The 18,264-nt window shown below is 48.3% G+C and overlaps 2 protein-coding genes across 16 annotated transcripts in view; one reads left to right on the top strand and one right to left on the bottom strand.

Moving 5' to 3' along the window:
• Nucleotides 1-61: 61 nt before the first annotated feature.
• MORN4 (MORN repeat containing 4) lies at nt 62-11,845 on the top strand. Of its 13 annotated transcripts, XM_034663084.1 has the most exons (8): nt 62-206; nt 1,301-1,393; nt 6,887-6,984; nt 8,041-8,138; nt 8,915-9,022; nt 9,656-9,770; nt 10,140-10,249; nt 10,506-11,845. In XM_034663084.1, exons 4-8 carry the CDS (start codon nt 8,072-8,074, stop codon nt 10,652-10,654), a joined length of 549 nt encoding a protein of 182 aa, XP_034518975.1. In that variant the 5' UTR covers nt 62-206; nt 1,301-1,393; nt 6,887-6,984; nt 8,041-8,071; the 3' UTR covers nt 10,655-11,845. The 13 variants fall into 13 exon arrangements, 12 of the variants coding, with proteins under 12 accessions (XP_034518975.1, XP_034518978.1, XP_034518974.1 ...); XR_004626228.1 differs by lacking the exons at nt 1,301-1,393; nt 6,887-6,984 and having other exon boundaries at nt 10,506-10,871; nt 11,603-11,845; XM_034663087.1 differs by lacking the exons at nt 1,301-1,393; nt 6,887-6,984 and adding an exon at nt 7,518-7,593.
• HOGA1 (4-hydroxy-2-oxoglutarate aldolase 1) overlaps nt 11,846-18,264 on the bottom strand; it is a 22,952-nt gene continuing 16,533 nt past the window's right edge. For all 3 annotated transcript variants that reach the window (XM_019797223.2, XM_034663080.1, XM_002916977.4), the window contains one exon: nt 11,846-13,941. In XM_019797223.2, the coding sequence (XP_019652782.1) occupies nt 13,792-13,941 (150 nt within the window). In that variant the 3' untranslated portion in view covers nt 11,846-13,791. The remainder of the gene's footprint in view (nt 13,942-18,264) is intronic.

Below are 18,264 nucleotides of genomic sequence, written 5' to 3'. Positions count from 1 at the left end.
CGTTGCTCCCGGTTGCCTAGGTAACAGCCAATGGGCAGCGGGAATTACGCCCTGTGCGGTCGCCGGGGATGGCGGCGTCAAGTGGGGCAGACGCTGGTGGAGGTGGTGGAGAGTCTGGTGGCAGGGGCGATCCCGGCGGAGCCGCGGTCCCAGCCGCTGGAGCTCGGTGTCTGGGTGTGATTGTCATCCCGAAAGGCGGAGCTCAGGTTGGCCGGCAGCGCACGAGGGAGGGGGCCGGGAGAGTGCGGTCGGTGAGGAATGGACTGAGGAGCCCAACCCGAGATGACTGGCTGGGGATCATGACTCCATCCAGGACGAGCTGGCCAGAGGGCGGGGCCGGTGGGGTGCCGAACCCGAGCCTCCGGTCTCTACCGCTCGGGCCGAGGCCAGGGAGAGCCCACGGTACCCGGCTCGGCGAGCGGGTGGGTGGGGACTGCGCCCGGAGGGGATGACAGACCCGTGTGAGCAGAGACCTGGCCCAGGCGGTGGAGCAGAGCTCGGGTAGAGGGAAGGATCGGGGCTGGGATGCAAGAACGGGGTGGGAGAGCGACTAGGAAATGTTGTTAGTTGGGTCTACGGCTTTGTTTGGCCTGGGCCCGCCTCTCTCACTCTGCTGGAGAGACGTCCCACAGAGCGAGGCTTGGGGAATGGGATGCCTCAATTAGTGGATGGTGGCACGCCTGCTGGGTAGCATCTCCAAACTGCTTAGGTGTCCGCAGAGTAACTCGGCTTTATTAGAACCCGGTCCAGGCATTTCCTTTTTCATGAAATAGGATAGCATCATGGCAGGCCTCATCACCCTCAAGTCTTTTTTTTTTTTTTTAATCTTCTTTCTGGTGTCAAGATTTTCTTCCCACTTTCTTCAATCTAACCGTCCCACAGTCTTCCTAAATAAGATCTTTACCTAGTAGCAAAAAAAATTTTTTTAACTTTTCGAGTTCAAGGAAGACACAGTAAAAAGACTTGTAGACTTATAAGAAAAACAGTTATTTCAAGCTCATTTAAAACACTTTAAAAGGAATGTGTGACTTTTTGTTCTAGGTTTCTTACAAGCCTAATTTTTAAAAAAATATTTTATTTATTTATTTGACAGAGAGAGACAGCCAGCGAGAGAGGGAACACAGGCAGGGGGAGTAGGAGAGGAAGAAGCAGGCCCCCAGCGGAGGAGCCTGATATGGGGCTCGATCCCAGAACCCTAGGATCAGGCCCTGAGCTGAAGGCAGACGCTTAAGGACTGGGCCATCCAGGCACCCCACAAGCCTAATTTTTGTTCACCAAGTCTTTCTTTTCTTCTCTTTAGGATTCTAAAAGCCTAAGACTGTTTTCTTTATAATTCAGAGAACTTTGACAAGACATTCATACTCTGGGAAGGCTTTGGAGGAACAATGTAAAGGTATATGTGGGGAAAGCTGGCTGCCTCAAAGCAATATTCTTAAAGTGAGAATCTGTTCCTCTTGATGTTAGCTTTTTGTTGTTTTTAAACCTCTGAACTGGAACACAAGATATCATGAATGCATAAATATTTATTTTAGCAAGTTTGATTTCTAAACTAAAAAAAGACAAGTGGAATGGAAACAAAAGTTAACATTCCTGTCTCCAAGTTCTATTTGGAAATGTCTGGGTCAGGAGAAGATAAAGATAAGCAGGGATGTAGTCTGTTGTGCAGACCAACAGTGTATTCGTTTCAGGGACAAAAGTCATTTTCTTTTAGATAAATGTGTAGATCGATCCTCTGCAACCCATCTATCAAAAGAGCAGAAAGGGTATCTGTTTAGAAGCCTGAATCTTCTTGGTTTTGTCACTAGATTCCATATGTATAGCTGAAGTCTGAACTCCTAGGCCACCTGTTCTCTTTAAGAAGATTTTTTTTTTTTTTGGTAACTGGTACAGATACTGATTTGCATCCTTATTAAAGCGTTGGGTTTTCAGTCTTCATCAGCTCTGGCTGTCCTGTATTAAACTAGATTTGTCTCAATGACCATGATTTCTTTTTGGGTCAGTGGCTGTACAGCTGACTGTTACTTAGCATGGCTAATTACAGAAGTCATAAGTGCAAATCACTGTCCCAGGCAGTGACAACATCAATTATTTGGACATAGGTAGAAGTTTCTAGTCAAGGGGTGCCTGGGTGGCGCAGCGGTTTGGGCGTCTGCCTTCGGCTCAGGGCGTGATCCCGGCGTTGTGGGATTGAGCCCCACATCGGGCTCTTCCTCTGTGAGCCTGCTTCTTCCTCTCCCACTCCCCCTGCTTGTGTTCCCTCTCTTGCTGGCTGTCTCTATCTCTGTCAAATAAATAAATAAAATCTTTAAAAAAAAAAAAAAGAAGTTTCTAGTCAAATGGCTTCAACCGTGGCCTAAAACCCATAGAGTCCACGTGTGTCCTTTACTTAGCACGTCCGCTTGTGTTCTTGGGAAAGGACATCATGTTGACCAGCCACTGTTGGAGGGAGTTTGCTCTGTCTCCCTAGGTAAAGAAAGGAATGGAAGTGTACTTTTGGAAAAACAAATGAGAGAGGAGGTGGCAGGGTTAGGTGGAGAGAAGATGTTCCAGTTACTATAGCTACATAACATCATACGCCAACCTTAGCTGCTTAAAACAACCATATGATGCTCACAGATTCTGTGAGTCAGGAATTTGTAGAGGGCATCATGGGGATGACCTCACTCAGCTCCATGATACCTTAAATGGGATGCCGACTCAGCGGTTGGGAGCTAGAATCATCTGCAGGCCCCTTGGCTCACAGCTGGTGCCTGGGCCAGGCCGATTCAAAGATGAGAATTGCCAGCTGGAGCATGAACACATGTGGCTCTTTGTGGCTTAGCATCCTTACAGCATGGTAGCCCCAGAGTAGTCAGACTTCTTCTGTGGCAGCTCAGGTCTCCAAACACAAGCGTACCAGTGAGCAAGAGGGAAGATGCATCACCTTTTCTGATCTGACCTCAGAACACACCATCTCTTCTATCGTATTCTATTGGTTGAAGCAATCACAAGCCTGCCCAGATTCAAAGAAGAGGAGTTAGACTCCACCTTTTGATGGGGCAGTGGCAAGGTCAAATTATAGAACACGAAATATAGGAGATATGACCGCAAATGTCTTTGAAAATTACAATCTGCCATGTTTGGTAATTAGAGGATGATTTTTTCAGTTTCAGTGGCATCTTTAAAAACTTTAGGATATATTCCCTCAGAGCTAACAGCATACCAAAAGAGTGGCTAGATTTACAATTTGAGGGCTGGCTAGTACTTTGTCCAATGATAGACTTCAAACTGGAGAAATGCTGTTCCCTTTCTTTCAGGGACCTGCCCCTCTGAAATAAGTGGGATGCCACTATGTGGAAGTTTCACGTAGCCTTGAGAAAAAGTAAACAAATGCTGGAGTCTGCTCCCCCTCAGCCCCTGGGCAGTCAGACTGGCTCCTCACATGGCCCCACGATAACTCTTTCCAGACCTCTGAGGGAAGACAAGTTTACAGCTGCCAGATATCGGAAGGAAATGCCCTTATTATATCATCTCCCTGCATAAATAATGATTTTGTGTTTATGTTTTGGAATAGTTGTTTAGTGATAAGATTTATTATAAGATACGACCTTTAAGATTCTGACTTGTTTTGAAGGAATGAAATATTTCTGCTTTGTTCCATAAGCTGACTTTTAATACACTGACTTCATTCGTTCTGGGAAGAGCTGAAGACGGCCTGTAGTTATCAAAGCCTATCTGGACTGGAAAGAGTTTTCCTCTGCAGTTTCGATGGAAAACTGCTTCTCTTCCTCTCATTAATGTTGTATTTGCAGTGGAGTCATGCTGACCTCTACCCCAGGCACACTGATGCTGGGCTAACAACAAGAGGCTTGAGCCTGAAATTGGATGCCGACCTTGTTGGAACATTGGTGGAGCAGGGATGGCACACTGGGTACCAGTGTCACCCACCAGAGAAAGTAGCTCCAGTGCTTTCAAGGGGCTTTACGACGAGAAGAGAAAGGTCCCTATCTCGGGATGTCTTCTGCTGTGTGAGAGAGCCCGGGCATGGAGCTCCCGAGTAGCAACAGTGAGAAAATCCCTGGTGGAGCTGTGGGAGGTGCTCCCAGACACCACTGGAAGAGCTTCCCAAGCTGGCCTCATTCTGGGGGTAGAAACGAATGTTGCTCCCTGTGTGGGTGAGAGCAAGGGATTCTCAGAACTCCTCTGTCCTCCTAGCTGAGAGGAAACAAGAGCTTAGAGACAGGGCCAGGGCCCAGAATATGTCACTGAGCCCTGCTCTGTTCAGGCCCAGTTGTTTGCATGGCAGACCATTTCTGGGCTTATGGCATCTGTATCCAGAAGCATCATGACACAGGCCAAAATTAAAATATCCCATGGGGTGCAATAAAAAACAGACGAGTGGCAATTGTTTACTTTCTCTCACCTTAGAATTTACCTCAGGCAAAATTGTGGATTTTTTTTTCCAAGTGTTATTTGAATTACATTGGTAGCATTTTTATACTGAGACTTTAGAGAAATTTCCATTACAGTAAGCGAATGTGTGAGTTGAGGTGTCTATTTTTGAAGGAGGAGAAGAATAACATTTAATGGACAGTGTCTGGTGGTGTTCTAGGTACTCTCGTGTATCTTATTTAATTTTTAAAAAAAAATTTTTTTAATTTATCTGACAGAGAAAGAGAACAAGCAGGGAGAGCTGCAGAGGGAAAGGGAGAGGGAGAAGCAGGTTCCCCGCTAAGCAGGGAGCCCGACGTGGGGCTCCATCCCAGGCAGGACCTGAGATCATGACCTGAGCCAAAGGCAGACGCTTCACCGCCTGAGCCACCCAGGCACCCTGATGTATCTTATTTAATTTAATCTGTGCCAACTCTCTGAAGTACGTATATTTTCCGTGCTTTGCAGGGGAGGGGACAGGTTTAGAGGCATTTACGTAAGCTTCCCAAGGTTACACAGTGCACCGGGACGGGAGCCCCAGTGTCGGCCCACACACCGCTGTATTACACGGGGAGGAGTGGGGGACAGGAAGACAGGAGCCCCAGAGGCCGACCCCCAAGTCTGCTTCTAACTTGCACGTGTTAGCTGGGGGACCTTGGTGAACTTACTTACCCTCTCTGTCCTTCAGTTCCCTCATCTGTAAAGTGGAAATGATAGTACTACCCACCTCATAAAGTTGTGAGCTGAAATTAGATTATGTATTTAAAAAACACTTACAGCACACAGTAAGGAGTCAATTCCTGTTAGTTGCTGTTATAAGGGTATTTCAAGTACTTTCTCTGGGGTTAGCTCAGTTGATTCTAGAGGGTTGCATTGGCTGACGTGGAGTATAAATAACCCAGCCCCATCTACCATCACAGTTTGGAGGATACAAACTAATGTACATCTTGTTTTAGTTGAACATTTAAAGCATCATTTTAGTATCACATGTGCCAGATCCCTGTTGTACCGAGGAACCTACTCTTTGTAACCCCATCTTGATGTTCCATAATGGAGACAGCAATACAACCATTAACATTGTATGTGATTTGGGCTTCTCTGGGACTTGAAGGAAGCTAGCTGTTGGCACCAGGCCTGCAGGGATTTAAAAACCCACTCCTGTTTTGTCCTCCAGGCCTGGCCTCCATTTCTGAAGAAGAGGTGCACCTGTCCTGTTGGAATTCAATCAGATGCTTGAGGGTTAGACTCTAGGTTCATTTTTTTTTTTTAAGATTTTATTTGTTTATTTGAGAGAGAGAGAGAGAGAGATCTCCACAAGGGAACCAGGAGAGGGAGAGGGAGAAGCAGACTCCCCACTGAGCAGGGAGCCCGATGTGGGACTCAATCCCAGGACCCTGGGATCATGACCTGAGCTGAAGGCAGCCGCTTAACTGACTGAGCCACTCAGGTGCCCCTCTAGGTTCATTATTAATAACAGGGGACCTTTCAGTGGTGATTTATAGGTCAGAGAACTGTCACACATAGTATGTCTGTTTATTGGAGTAGTAATCCCCCTGCTTTCAAGTGTGCAGCAATCTAACGATGTGCTTGTTAAAACTGCAGAATCCCGGGCTCTAACTTACAGACTCTGATTCAGGAGATCTGGGTGTGGGCCTAGGACTCTGCATTGCCACAGTCACTTGTAAAAATGTGGTATTGCTTAGATCTGGAAATGATGAAGAGGGGAGTAAATAGATTTAGGGAATTAAAAAAGAACTAGGGATTGCATTTTAAAAATATGTCAAGTGCTTCTGTTTGTCTCTGTTTGTATTTAATGATACTTTAGGTATCTTAACCCCCTTCTTATAGGCTATCTCTGCATACAAGCATTCTTTTACTGCACACGTGAAGCCATACCTAGCCAGTCTCCAAATGTTACTGGGTTGTTTGCTTTTCTATAATATCTCTGTCATAGCCACTCCTTCCTTCTGCTTCCGTTACACTGTCTTCCCCCTAGTTTAGGCCTTATGATCTTGTACCTGGGTGTATCAGTTAGCTGTTGCTGGGTGATAACACACCACCTCAAAACCTAGTGGCTTAAAACAACCACCATGTATCTAGTCCATCGTTCTGTGGGTCAGTAATTTGGACCTGGGCTCGGGAGCAGCTCTGCTGGTCATGCCCGCGCTCACCCATGCATCTGTGCGTGGTTGGGACAGCAGCTCCGCGTGACCCCTCATCACCAGCCAGCTAGCCCGGGCTTGTCCGCATGGGGGGCAGGACAGTTCCAAGTGCAGTGAGAGGGCAAGCCCCAGAGACAGGCACTTTCCAGACCTCTGCTGTATCCCTTTTGCTAACGTTCCATTACCCCGAGCGAGTCCTATAACCCACCCAGACCCAGTGGGCAGAGGAATAAAGTGCCTGTTAATGGAGGGACTGCCATGTCACATCACAAGGGCAGGAGCAGAGGGAGAGTAATTTGTGCTCATTTTCACAGTCTCCTGAATGATCACATCTCCTGCCTTGCGAGCTTTTCCGGCTGTGGCCTCTTGCAGCTCCAAAGCATCCTGTTTCCCGCTGCCACGTTCCTTTTCCGTAAGCGCTGCTTTCATGTTATGTGCCTGTTCAGAAACCCCCAGAGCTTTCATCTCCCCCTCCTTATTAGCTGTAGACTCTTCTGCCTGGCTTCCCCGGGTCTTTGTAGCGTAGCCTGACCCTAAAAGCAGAGCGTGCAGTACAAGAGAGAAAGAACTAGCAACTGTCAGGGGAGGCCGGGGCACTGGTTCCAGCCCGGCCACAGACTAGCTTTTCCCTTCTCGCTCTCCATCTATGAAATGATGGAGTTTGGATTTAAATCTGAGAGTTTTCAGATTTCAAATTTTGGCTGAGTACCTATTACTCCTTAAATAAACCTTCCACTGCAGTAAGACCCAGCTTATTATTTTCCCACTGAACATCCAGCTTACGTGGCTCTTCGTGCTTTCATTCCCCAGGTTTTCTCCATGGGCAAATGCCCTTTGCTTTCTTGACTGCTTGGTTTCAGTTGTGCCCGGCCCTTATCTCTGTTCACCTCTGCCATCCAGTTTGGCACTTAATGACATTATCTCTCATATTGTTCCATGTTTCAGTTATTACTTTTACCGGCTAGACTGTAAACTCATTGGAGGAAGAGACTATATTTTATTTACATCAACTAAACACATAGTAGGTATCAAGCAAATATTTGTAGGTTAATCCTCAGTTTCTGTTTATTGTTTCTTATTTATTTGAGAGAGATAGAGCATGAGTGGGGGAGGGGGGAAGGGAGAGGGAGAAAGAGAATCCCAAGCAGACTCTGTGCTGAGCGATCCCAAGACCCTGAAATCATGACCTGAGCCGAAACCAAGAATTGGACGCTTAACCAACTGAGCCACTTAGGTGCCCCAGGCTGATAACTTTTAAGACCAACAGGAGGATAAGACTGTTTGAGCAGAGGTGGTGGTGATGGGGGTGGGAATAGGGGGCTTGAGAGGTGGGTATGTTTGTTAAATGTATCCAAAGTAATGTATACTTACTGGGCTGGTTAGTTGATAGAATGTTATCTGCAAAATTGTTTTGCAGGCCTTTCCTCCAGCATCCTGTGACTCTGGTTCTCTCCTCTGTTTCCTGCAGTTTTTATCCTTTTCTTCCATAAGCTGTCACCATGACCCTGACAAAAGGTTCCTTCACCTACTCCAGTGGGGAGGAATATCGCGGCGAGTGGAAGGAAGGTGAGAGGACCCCCGAAGGATCAAGTGATGAACACTTCACTTGGTTGAACGACAAATACATCAAGCTATGAAAGCCAACTGGATGAGTCTTCATGTCTAATTCCAGGATTTAATCTGAATAGTGCCTTTCCTTTCTTTGATTTTAGGATTAAATAAAGGAATTAGAAAATGTCATTGTTTGCCCAATCTCCAGCAATGAGTTAAGTCTTTCCACTTCAGAATATAAAGTGTTTTAACATCTTTTTATCCTTTAGTGTTATTATTTGGGGATTGTTTTTATAAATACTCATGTACCAGGCTAGTAAAATGAATTATTTTGAGTGCCTATAAAGTAGAAAGTACAGAATTCATTGCAATGACTTGGTTCCAATGAATTTAAAAAGTTCAGGAAGATCTGGAAATTAGGACAGATAGACACTCGAGCAAATGACAGTCATTGTCTTGAATTCCCTGCGACAGCTCATTGCATTTGGAAGTGTCTAGTCACAGGACTGGTGAAATTCTTCAGAGCCTGAGAAACACAGTCTGACCGCTTAAAAGCCTCAGGGGGCCAGTCCTAGCAAGCCAGGAACTGCCCCGAGGAGCCTTGACTTCCTACCGTTGTGCCAGTGAAGAGAAGTTCAGGCCATTTCGACACACACCCCATTCTTTTCACGTTAGATCCTGACAGCCCATGAATTCTTGAGCCCTGAGAGGAGAAACTGGGGGGAGGGGATGTGCCCTTGTACATCCCCTGCCTTTCTCCTGCCTCCTCAACACCTGCCGTCCCCTCAAAGCTGGCTGTTCGGAGGCGCCAATCAGCCAGGCAGACTGTCCCCTGGAAGAGCTCCCTCATACTCTGTTGGAAAGACGTGATTGCTCCTCCAGCATCTTGCTGTTTTTTGGTCAGTGCAACGGGTAAGCGCAGCCCTACTGACATAACAAAGCCTGAATTGGTGTTGCCAGTCAGCCTGTTAGGTTTGCCCCCTAGCTTCACGGTGCCGTGTGGCACGGTTTTCTCTCAGAGAGGCAACGGAAGTAAGTGGTGAGGGCTCCCCAGCCAGCATGCCTGCTGCGTTTGCATTCTTGCTCTGCCACTGAACAGCTCTGTGGTCTTGAGTAAAGGATTAAGCTGCTCCTAGCCTTGCTTTCTGCATCTGTGAAATGGGAATAATAATGGTACCGTGCCTACCTCTTAACGTCGTGAGGATTAGATAGGATGATACCTACAGAGTGCTCAGAAGAGTGCCTGACACATAGTCAAGGCACCGTGGTAGCTCATGGTATTTCTCAGCACTCTCTTATTCGTACCGAGAGAGGCCCGCTCCACCTCTGATACCTGGGACAAGAAGGGAAGGTCCCGGGAGCCAGGTTTCCCTGGTGCCTGACTCGGGGTAGGAGTTCTCTGCCCTGCTCACCTCACTGCTTCGCTTCTTTTCTTTGTGGTTCGGGTGACAAAAGACAAGGGATGTTAGGCAGCGAGGGGGTCCCTAAAGCTACCCCATCCCGACCTGACAATTGTCTTTCTCTTTGTTCAGGCCGCAGACATGGTTTTGGTCAACTAATGTTTGCAGATGGTGGCACCTACCTGGGTCATTTTGAGAATGGGCTCTTTAATGGCTTCGGGGTTCTGACCTTCTCAGATGGCTCAAGGTAAGTCCTGGGTCATTCCTTTCTCAGCTTTGATAGTGATAAATAGCTGGTCAGACCTGAGCTTGGCCCAGGCCCTCTGAAAACAGGCAAGAAGTAAGCAGTTCTTTTATTAGTTACTTTATAAATAGATCTAAAATTTGAAATGGCAAGGAGCCGAGTGACCTTCCACCCGACTGCCATTCTCTTCTGTTATCTCCTTGAGATTAGAGCCCCATATCACACATGCTCTTTGGCCCTCCTCTGCTGGTCGGGATTGGGGTGGGTGGGGGTGGGGATTCTGACGCAAGCAGAAGTCACTGGTAGCTGTTTCACACAGTTAACCTCCACAGCTCACTGCCCCCTGCCAGCTCCCATCCCCTGTTTCTGCAGGTATGAGGGGGAGTTCGCCCAGGGCAAGTTTAACGGCGTCGGAGTCTTCATTCGACATGACAACATGACATTTGAAGGGGAATTTAAAAATGGCAGAGTAGACGGTTTTGGTAAGTCACACCCCACAAGACGGGTGACTGGGGGGAGCATGCTAGGGGTGGGAGGACACCTTGTTAGCTTGGATGCTTTCAGGGATGTCTACCAGTCCATAGCGACCGGGCCCTGACACCCAGCCGTCGAACTTGCCCATCCAGGGCTCAGGGTAAGAGCGGCAGGTTTTCCTTCTGCACAGCTCCATGGTACCAGGCTTGCTTTCAGGGTCACGCACACCCTGTCAGTCCCGTATTTCCTCTGTCCCCCTCAAAGGCCTGCTGACCTTCCCTGATGGCTCTCACGGAATACCCCGCAACGAAGGTCTGTTTGAGAGCAACAAGCTGCTGCGGCGGGAGAAGTGCTCCGCGGTCGTGCAGCGGGCCCAGAGTGCCTCTAAGTCGGCTAGGAACCTCACCGCCTGACACACGTGCTGCACCCGCCAAGCAGGGCCGAAGCGTGGGCCCTGTGCCACCCTCGAGGTGAACACCTGCCCTGGACGTGAGAGGAGATGAGAATGCCCACGGAGAAGAGGCCTGGACACATGCCCCCTCACCTGCCAGGCGGGGATTTGATGACAAAAGTCGTGAGGACTCCGACCCCCGGCCCACAGCAGGGTCACCAGTTCTGTCTCTCTCCCTGGTTGGTATTCTCTGTCCCTAATGCCTCGGGTCGCCCAGTGCAGACCTGCTTCCACTTGATTTCCTGCCAATGGAGGCAGAATCTCTTCATTCTGCCTGTCCTGGGGGCAGATGATCCTAGCCCCAGATTCGGGCTAGTGCTTCGTGCTACCCTGGAGAAACAGGGAGACACACAGGGGTGGCTTAGCTCCGCAGTCCTACGGAAGTCAAAGCCAGAGCGTTTCCGTGTGTCACCCCCTCATTTGCTGCTGGTTGGCTTCATGGCTCCGGGCCTTCCACTTTGTCCCCCCAGGCTGGTATTTGTGTCTGCTTGGCCCCCTGTGAAGGGTTCGATAAGAGTGCGATTTCCCTCTCCCCTGACTGTACAAGCTGTTTTCCTTACCTGAGTTCCAGCAGCTAATTTGTGCCCCATTGTGCCTCTCTCCTTCCTTAGACACAGGACAGGATCCCTTTTAGGGACAGTCAAGAAACTGCTACAAGGAGTTGTCTCATAATGTGTATTTGTTACTCTGGGGTAGAGGACAGACCTCTCTGGGCCACTTCAGGCCCTACCGTGGAGGAATTGAATCCTTAGGGATGGCTTGGGCTGACACAGCCCCTTCCCAGTGGACCCATAGGTCAGACCCACCTCAACCCCTTGGGGTTTGGGGTGAAGTGGGCCCGTCCTAGGACTGCAGTGGAACCAAGAGAGAATTTGGCTCCTTGCATTTGGTTCACTATTACCTCTTCTAGCACGAGCTTGGCCGTCAGGCCTGGGGGCCAGATCTGCACAGATGGGATCCCTGCGTAGTTCATCATGGAGGCCGCCAGTCATCCCGGAACCCAGACATGCCCGCTCCACTCCCAGCCCCTTAACCTCACTCTGAATGTCTCCTCAACAGCAGATTGTGGTGGAAATTATAGCTGTGTGCCTCTATTTATTCTGAGTTGTACTGTAGAAACAAGTGTTTATGAGGAATAAAGAAATCACCAGAACTGCCTGTACTTAGTTTCTTGACTCTTGCTCTGCGTCCTCATGAATCAACCCATTTGCTGTTTCTAAAAGTTCATCACAGATGGGGGCTTGGAACTGACACTGCACACTTTATTACCTAGTACGTAATTCTCGAAACCTCTGCAAGGTAGGAGCCTTTTTTTTTTTAAATCAGACAGGCACAGGTTGCCCAAACTAGGAAGTGGCAGAGCTAGGTGGGATTTGTATCCCGGTTTTTCTGATTCTAAATCACTTTCCACTGTACTTCTCTTGTCCTGAGTGTCAAGAGCACCCACATCCTGAGACCAGTTATTGTCACACCTGCGGGGTTACCTTGGGCAAGTCAATTCCTGCCTGGGTTTCCCTTTTCCTGCCCCGATACCTCCCCAACCAAGCTAATGTGCAGCATTCACCTGCCGCGCTAACCCCTTTACACGCATGATCCGTGAGAGAAAGGAGTGGTTATTATCCCCAGATTACAGATCGGATTGGGCACTTAAGTAGCTGCCCAAGGTCCCATCGACCCTAAGGGGCAGGTCTGAACTCAAATCCAGGCCTGTTTAATTTAAGACCAGAGACTGAGTGCTTTACCAGTACACTGGCCAGCCTCCTGAGCCCTCAATTTTTGCCCCATCCCTAAGCTGGATTCTCCTCTGAGCCCAGATCTTCTGGATATTGCCTGTGAGAAGAGCCCAGGTGCTAAGCCCCAGCTTCGGTACCATCCAGATGGCAAATTTCAGGTGAAGATTGATACCTTTTAAAATTCTCTCCTCTAGCCTTTGTCCCAAACAAGGATCTGTTTACCTTTCTTTTTAGTCAGAGTAATTTTTAAAACATTCATCTCTGGTTTACTGCCACTGAATAAGGTTAAACACCTTTGGAGAAAGCAGCCTTTTTGGTGAATGTGCTAAAGTGTTTCTAAATATCTTAGTTGAAACTTTTTGCCTTCTACCTCCCACTCAGAACTTCAACAAGCCCGTCCCGTAGGCCCCCACTGATCTAACACCTAGTTTGCTGTGGGCTGTTATGGCCTCACTCAGAGCTGGGAAAAAGCAGACTTTGAAAGTTAAGTTGCCTCTAGGAAGGTTCTTGACATCTCGGCAGGAAACCTAAGACCTACATGGTGGCAAGGTGTCACTTTATACGTGGCCACGCTGTTTTCACTTATTCAACTTTATTGCAAGAACAAAGTATTATTTTTAACAATGAAAGCACAGTGCCTAAGGCAAGGGGATGGCCAGGTGGCAGACCAAGTCTCCTTCCCTAGTGTTTCAGACCTAGGTTGGCTAGAAGTCTCCCAGAATGTAACATTTATCCACCAGGTGTCATTATTTACCAACTCTGGCGAGTCCCTGGGCTGGCTCTGTGCTCTCTACGGTTGAGATCAAGGCTAGAGATGAGAATATGAGATGATCAAAATGGATTTAGGAAAGGGCACTGTGTCTGGAATGCAGCTTGAGGGCCTTTCAAAGGCCAATGACGTTTTTCTGATTAGGTTTCCGAACTCACCACTTTCCCTGGAAGGAATCAGATTCTTAGGAATAGCCCTAGCTCCCTGCAATACTATGCTGGGCTCAAATGTGTACCCCCAAGTCTAAGCGGCCATCCCATCAGTAAAATACATGACCTTACTTGTGCCCAGTTGCCCCCCGTTCTTGCCCTCTGGCTCCTGGTCACGTGTCCCCAGGGCACAGGAAGGCACAGTAGATGGACAAGTAACCCATACTGAAGGTCTCTAGAGGGCCAGAGTTTAGGACACAAATGTCAGCAGTCATGGGGCTGTGAGAATAGGAAATAGGTGTGCATGGCAGAGCCTGGGAGAGGCCACCTGGAGGGCTGAAGTAGGGAAACAGGCTTTGAAACCTCGTACCCCCATGGGCCTCTTCAGCTGTAGGTACAAGGCAGGAAGCTAAGATGGGCTCGGGCCAGGCACGTCCTCTCCTTGCCCTCAGAGCCAGCCATTACTGGTGAAATCCATACGCAGCGCTTCCTCATCCTTGGGGCTCAGCTCCTGCAAGGGGGCACGGCAGGGGCCTCCGTAGTATCCAAACCAGTCCATGGTCTTCTTCAGTCCGGGGATCCCAAAGCGCCGGGTCACCTGTGAAGCAGGGCCTGTTAGAAGAACCTGGGGAATCCCTGCAATCACATGTCTGGGACACAGGTGTCGCTTTCAGAAAGTTAGGGCTCCTCCCCATCTCCCCTGGTAAAGTAACTTTACCAAATCAGTGACACTGCAGTAGATTGGAAATTCAGATCAAGAGACCAGAAGGCAGGTCAGCAGTAGAGAACACGATGCCAACAACTCAGATTAAGGAAGGAAGTCACCTCCTTGGGTTTTAGAAGAAAAATCCACGCCATGGGGGAGAAAACCGGCATTCAGTCATCAAGCTGGGATGGGAGAAGATAGCAATGCGTGGGTCTGAAGCCCAGTTCCCAGGGACCTAGGGCCAGGGCATAGCAGGCCTGGGAAGCCAGGAAGGGGAAGGGTCCGTGGGAGCCTCAGGCATAGCCCAGACCTCAACTGGCCCTGCAGGAGAGACCCTGACCCACCCATAGCTCCTCCCTGACCCCAACTCTGAAAAACAGTGCATCAGCTGCCTGAGAAGTTCCACTGTTAACCTAATATCACGAACTTACTACATCTGAGCAAGTTTTCTTGTCTAAAAAAATAAGATGGCTGGATGACGTGATATCTGGTGTTTTCCATTGTAAGGGGGGACCTAAAGCTATTGTCGTAGCTTAAAATCATGCATCGGTCTTATAGAAAATGAAGTACCAAGTTTCTTTGCCTTTGGCATAGCAACCGGTTATTTCATGCTGATCAGAAGTGTTAGATGAATCTTTGACTACCAAAACACTAGGAATGTAGTCATTACTTAATAAAGTTTTATTTGAAGGAAAGGTAAAACCTTAGAAGTATGGGCTTCACGAAGGGTAAAATAATAAAAGAGGTTGCTTGGGGTAAAAAAGTCGAGAGCCACTGATGAATGATTGACTACCATTAGTGGCCCGGGAATTTTTTCTTGGAACGAGCGATACTCCACCCCCCTCCTAGGCCTGGCCCCAGCCATGATGTTCTAATAACCTGGGCTTTTCACTCAAAACCTGACTGGGGTGCAAAAGATGTAGGGGAGAGGATGGGAACAAGAAGTACCTAGGGAAAAGCCTTCTTCCACCAGGGGTGTGTGGGATCTCTCGGTTGCCCCCTCCTCAGACCCACTGAAATAACTGAATGCTTTGGTGGTAAAGAACACGGAAAGTCCTAAATATAGCCAGGGCAGGAGGCTGGCTGGGTGGGAAGGCAGAGGAAGGACATTGTGTTCGAGCAGGGCAGGGCAATAGGGTGACATCAAACTGCTCCTGGGGGGTCTGAGCCGACAGCCCAGGCAGCAGAAAGGTGTTCCAGGCATTCCTGAGTGTGTGCCCAGAGCTGGCACAGGAGGAAGCACCGAGTGAAGAGTAAGGCAGGATGGCATGCGGAGAGCTAGCATGGCAGCAAGCATCCTCTGCTCCCAAAGGACAACCCATGGCTTCATCTGTAAAATGAGGAGATGACAACACCTACCGCGTGTCACAAGAATCAAAGGAGAAAAATACCACTGTAAGACCAGACCCCAAGAGACCTAAAAGCTCCACCTTTTCCTGTCCTCGTGGTATGCTGGTTCTGGGACCTTCTCTCTGCAGGTGGGTGGGCGTAGAGAGCAGAGGTTTCACCCCCGTGGAGTGTCCGGTACGTACCTGACAGTCTGCGCCCTGATGGGGCTCAGCTGAGTGGCCCTCATTGCTGCCGTTCTCGCACCCTATTAATAGAGCACCCTATCCCAGGAGAACCTTGACGCCCAGGGAGACTCGTGCTGCCCCCTCAGCTGTCCTTTCTCTAAAGCTGAGTTAATCTGCCCCTTTGAGGTAAAGATACAAGCTGTGAGAGAGATCTAGAGTCCACCACGTTACCAAACAAAGCATTACTGCTTAGCCTGGGACTATCACCTCAGATGCAAAACTTAAGGGGATGCCAAAAAAATCAGTCATCAAGGTAAGTAGCATTTAGTGCCATATTTTCTTTAAAAATCAAAATCAATGCAAAAAAATCCACGATTAACAAAGAGACGATGTTCTAAATGAAGACAGATCTGGGGCACCCGGATGGCTCAGTGGGTTAAGCGTCTGCCTTCTGCTCAGGTCATGATCTCAGGGTCCTGGGATCGAGCTGGGCATCTGGCTCCCCGCTCAGTGGGGAGTTTGCCTCTCCCTCTACTCCTCCCCCCCACTCCCGCTCAAGCGCGAGCGCTCTCTCTCCCTCAAATAAATGAATTAAATTAAAAAAAAAAGATAGGATCCCACAAAACCATGCCCTGTCGTATTGTGGCCTGAGGCAAAAGTAAATGTGTGCCCCTATATCCATGTTCTGTGTGTTTTTTATTGGTTCATTTTTTTCCTAGGAGTAGATGCAGGAAAAAAATTTTTGATGAGGTTGTTTCCATTCAAGCCAGGAAAGTAAAATTATAATAAATTATGTTTTTAATATAGATAAAATATTTTCAACTAAAAGAATGCTGTTTTAATATGCCTACTTTTTAATTTTCCAATATATTTTTTTCAAATAGTTTAATGTTCTCTGGGGGGCAAAAATCACCATTTAGAAAAATACTTAGAGGGGTGCCTGGCTGGCTCAGTTGGTAGAGCCTGCAAATTTTTTTTTTTTTTTTAAGATTTTGTTTATTTATTTGACAGAGGGAGAGAGCACACAAGCAGACAGAGCCCAGGCAGAGGAAGAGGGAGAAGCAGGCTCCCTGCTGAGCAGGGAACCTGACCTCCCAGCTGAGCAGGGAAGACTTGTGGGGCTGGATCCCAGGACCCTGGGATTGTGACCTGAGCTGAAGGCAGATTCTTAACCACTTAACTGCCTGAGCCACCCAGGCGCCCTGAGCCTGCAACTCTTCATCTTGAGGTTGGAAAAAGAAAGGAAGGGAGGAAGGGGGGGAGGGAGGGAAAATACTTAAGAGTTTCCACTTCCAGGAAGATGGAATAGATGTACTTTTCCTTATTCCTCCCAACAAATACAGCTAAAAAACCTTGGACAGTATATAAAAACAAACATAAGACTGAAAGGTAGAGAGAAGGAAGACAAACTAGGGACTTCAGGACCCAAGGAACACAGCGGTGAGTTCCCTGGCCTTGACTTGAAGCTTAAGAAGCCAGCAACCCTAAAATGCCAACGGTACAGATAATACAAGCCCCCAACAAAAGCCTGCTCACTCAAGCCAAGGACCAGGAAGCAGCGGCCTAGCAAAATGGAAAACTTTAAGACAATCACCACTCTACTCCAGCCAGGTACCCCAGCAAAAACTGTGGCCCGTCCCCTCACCCCCACCCAGGCCAGGAAAGGTTGAATTGGGAGCCAGAACTTTTACCCTGGACTCCGGCAGTGAAGAGTGCCCTTCCCCCTCCACAATGGATGGTCTCAGCAGGGGCCCGGTAGGCAAGTCAGAGCTTACACACCACTGCCCACATGGAAGGAGGCCACCCCCACCCCCAGACATATTTGTAATCTCAGTGGAGGCCACGTGGGAAGCAGTAAGGTGGCATTCCTACCCCTTCCAGTCAGGGAGGTGTCAGTGGAGGTCAGGGCAGAGCTGTAATTTAAAAAACGCTCCCCAAAAGAAATCTCCAGGCCCAAATGATCTCACTGGAGAATTCTTAAAAATGTTTAAAGAATATTTAACACCAATTTCTATACAGTCTCTTCCAGAAAACAGAAGAGGAGGGAATACTTTCCAGTCAACCGATGAAGCTATTATTATCCTGAGACCAAAATCAGACAGACAGTGCCAAAAAAAAAAAAGGGGGAAGCTACATACCAATATCTCCTATGAATATAGACGGAAAAATCTTCAACTAAGGATTAGCAAATGCAACTCAGCAATATTTGAAGAGTTACACAACACGACTAAGTGGGATTTATTCCAGGAAGGCAGGTCTAGTTCAATATCAGAGAGCTACCCATGTATGGGGCGCCTGGGTGGCTTAGTCGGTTAAGCCTCTGCCTTCAGCCCAGATCATGATCCCAGGGTCGTGGGACGAGCCCGGAGCACGTGGATACCCAGAAGCAAAAACAGAAGTGAACCTCCACCTAAGTCTCACACTTCATACAAAATGCACTCAAAATGGGTCACGGACTTGTAAAACGTAAAACTATATAACTTTTAAGAAAAAAAAATAGGAGGGGCACCTCGGTGGCACAGCGGTTAGGCGTCTGCCTTCGGCTCAGGGCGTGATCCCGGCGTTGTGGGATCGAGCCCCACATCAGGCTCCTTCTGCTGCGGGCCTGCTTCTTCCTCTCCCACTCCCCCTGCTTGTGTTCCCTCTCTCGCTGGCTGTCTCTATCTCTGTCAAATAAATAAATAAAATCTTTAAAAAAAAA

Source organism: Ailuropoda melanoleuca, chromosome 6 (assembly GCF_002007445.2).
Source record: "Ailuropoda melanoleuca isolate Jingjing chromosome 6, ASM200744v2, whole genome shotgun sequence".
NCBI classification, from domain to species: Eukaryota; Metazoa; Chordata; class Mammalia; order Carnivora; family Ursidae; genus Ailuropoda; species Ailuropoda melanoleuca.
The sequence above is the reverse complement of the archived record's forward strand: the minus strand, read 5'-3'. Positions and strand labels throughout refer to the sequence as shown.

What these genes read in the sequence shown, in the direction of transcription:
- MORN4 (XM_034663082.1), top strand. Translation starts at nt 8,072, where the DNA reads ATGACCCTGACAAAAGGTTCCTTCACCTACTCCAGTGGGGAGGAATAT. An exon ending in TCGCGGCGAGTGGAAGGAAG is followed by an intron (nt 8,139 to 8,914) that starts GTGAGAGGACCC and finishes GTCCCCTCAAAG; the next exon opens with CTGGCTGTTCGGAGGCGCCA. An exon ending in CAGCATCTTGCTGTTTTTTG is followed by an intron (nt 9,023 to 9,655) that starts GTCAGTGCAACG and finishes CTCTTTGTTCAG; the next exon opens with GCCGCAGACATGGTTTTGGT.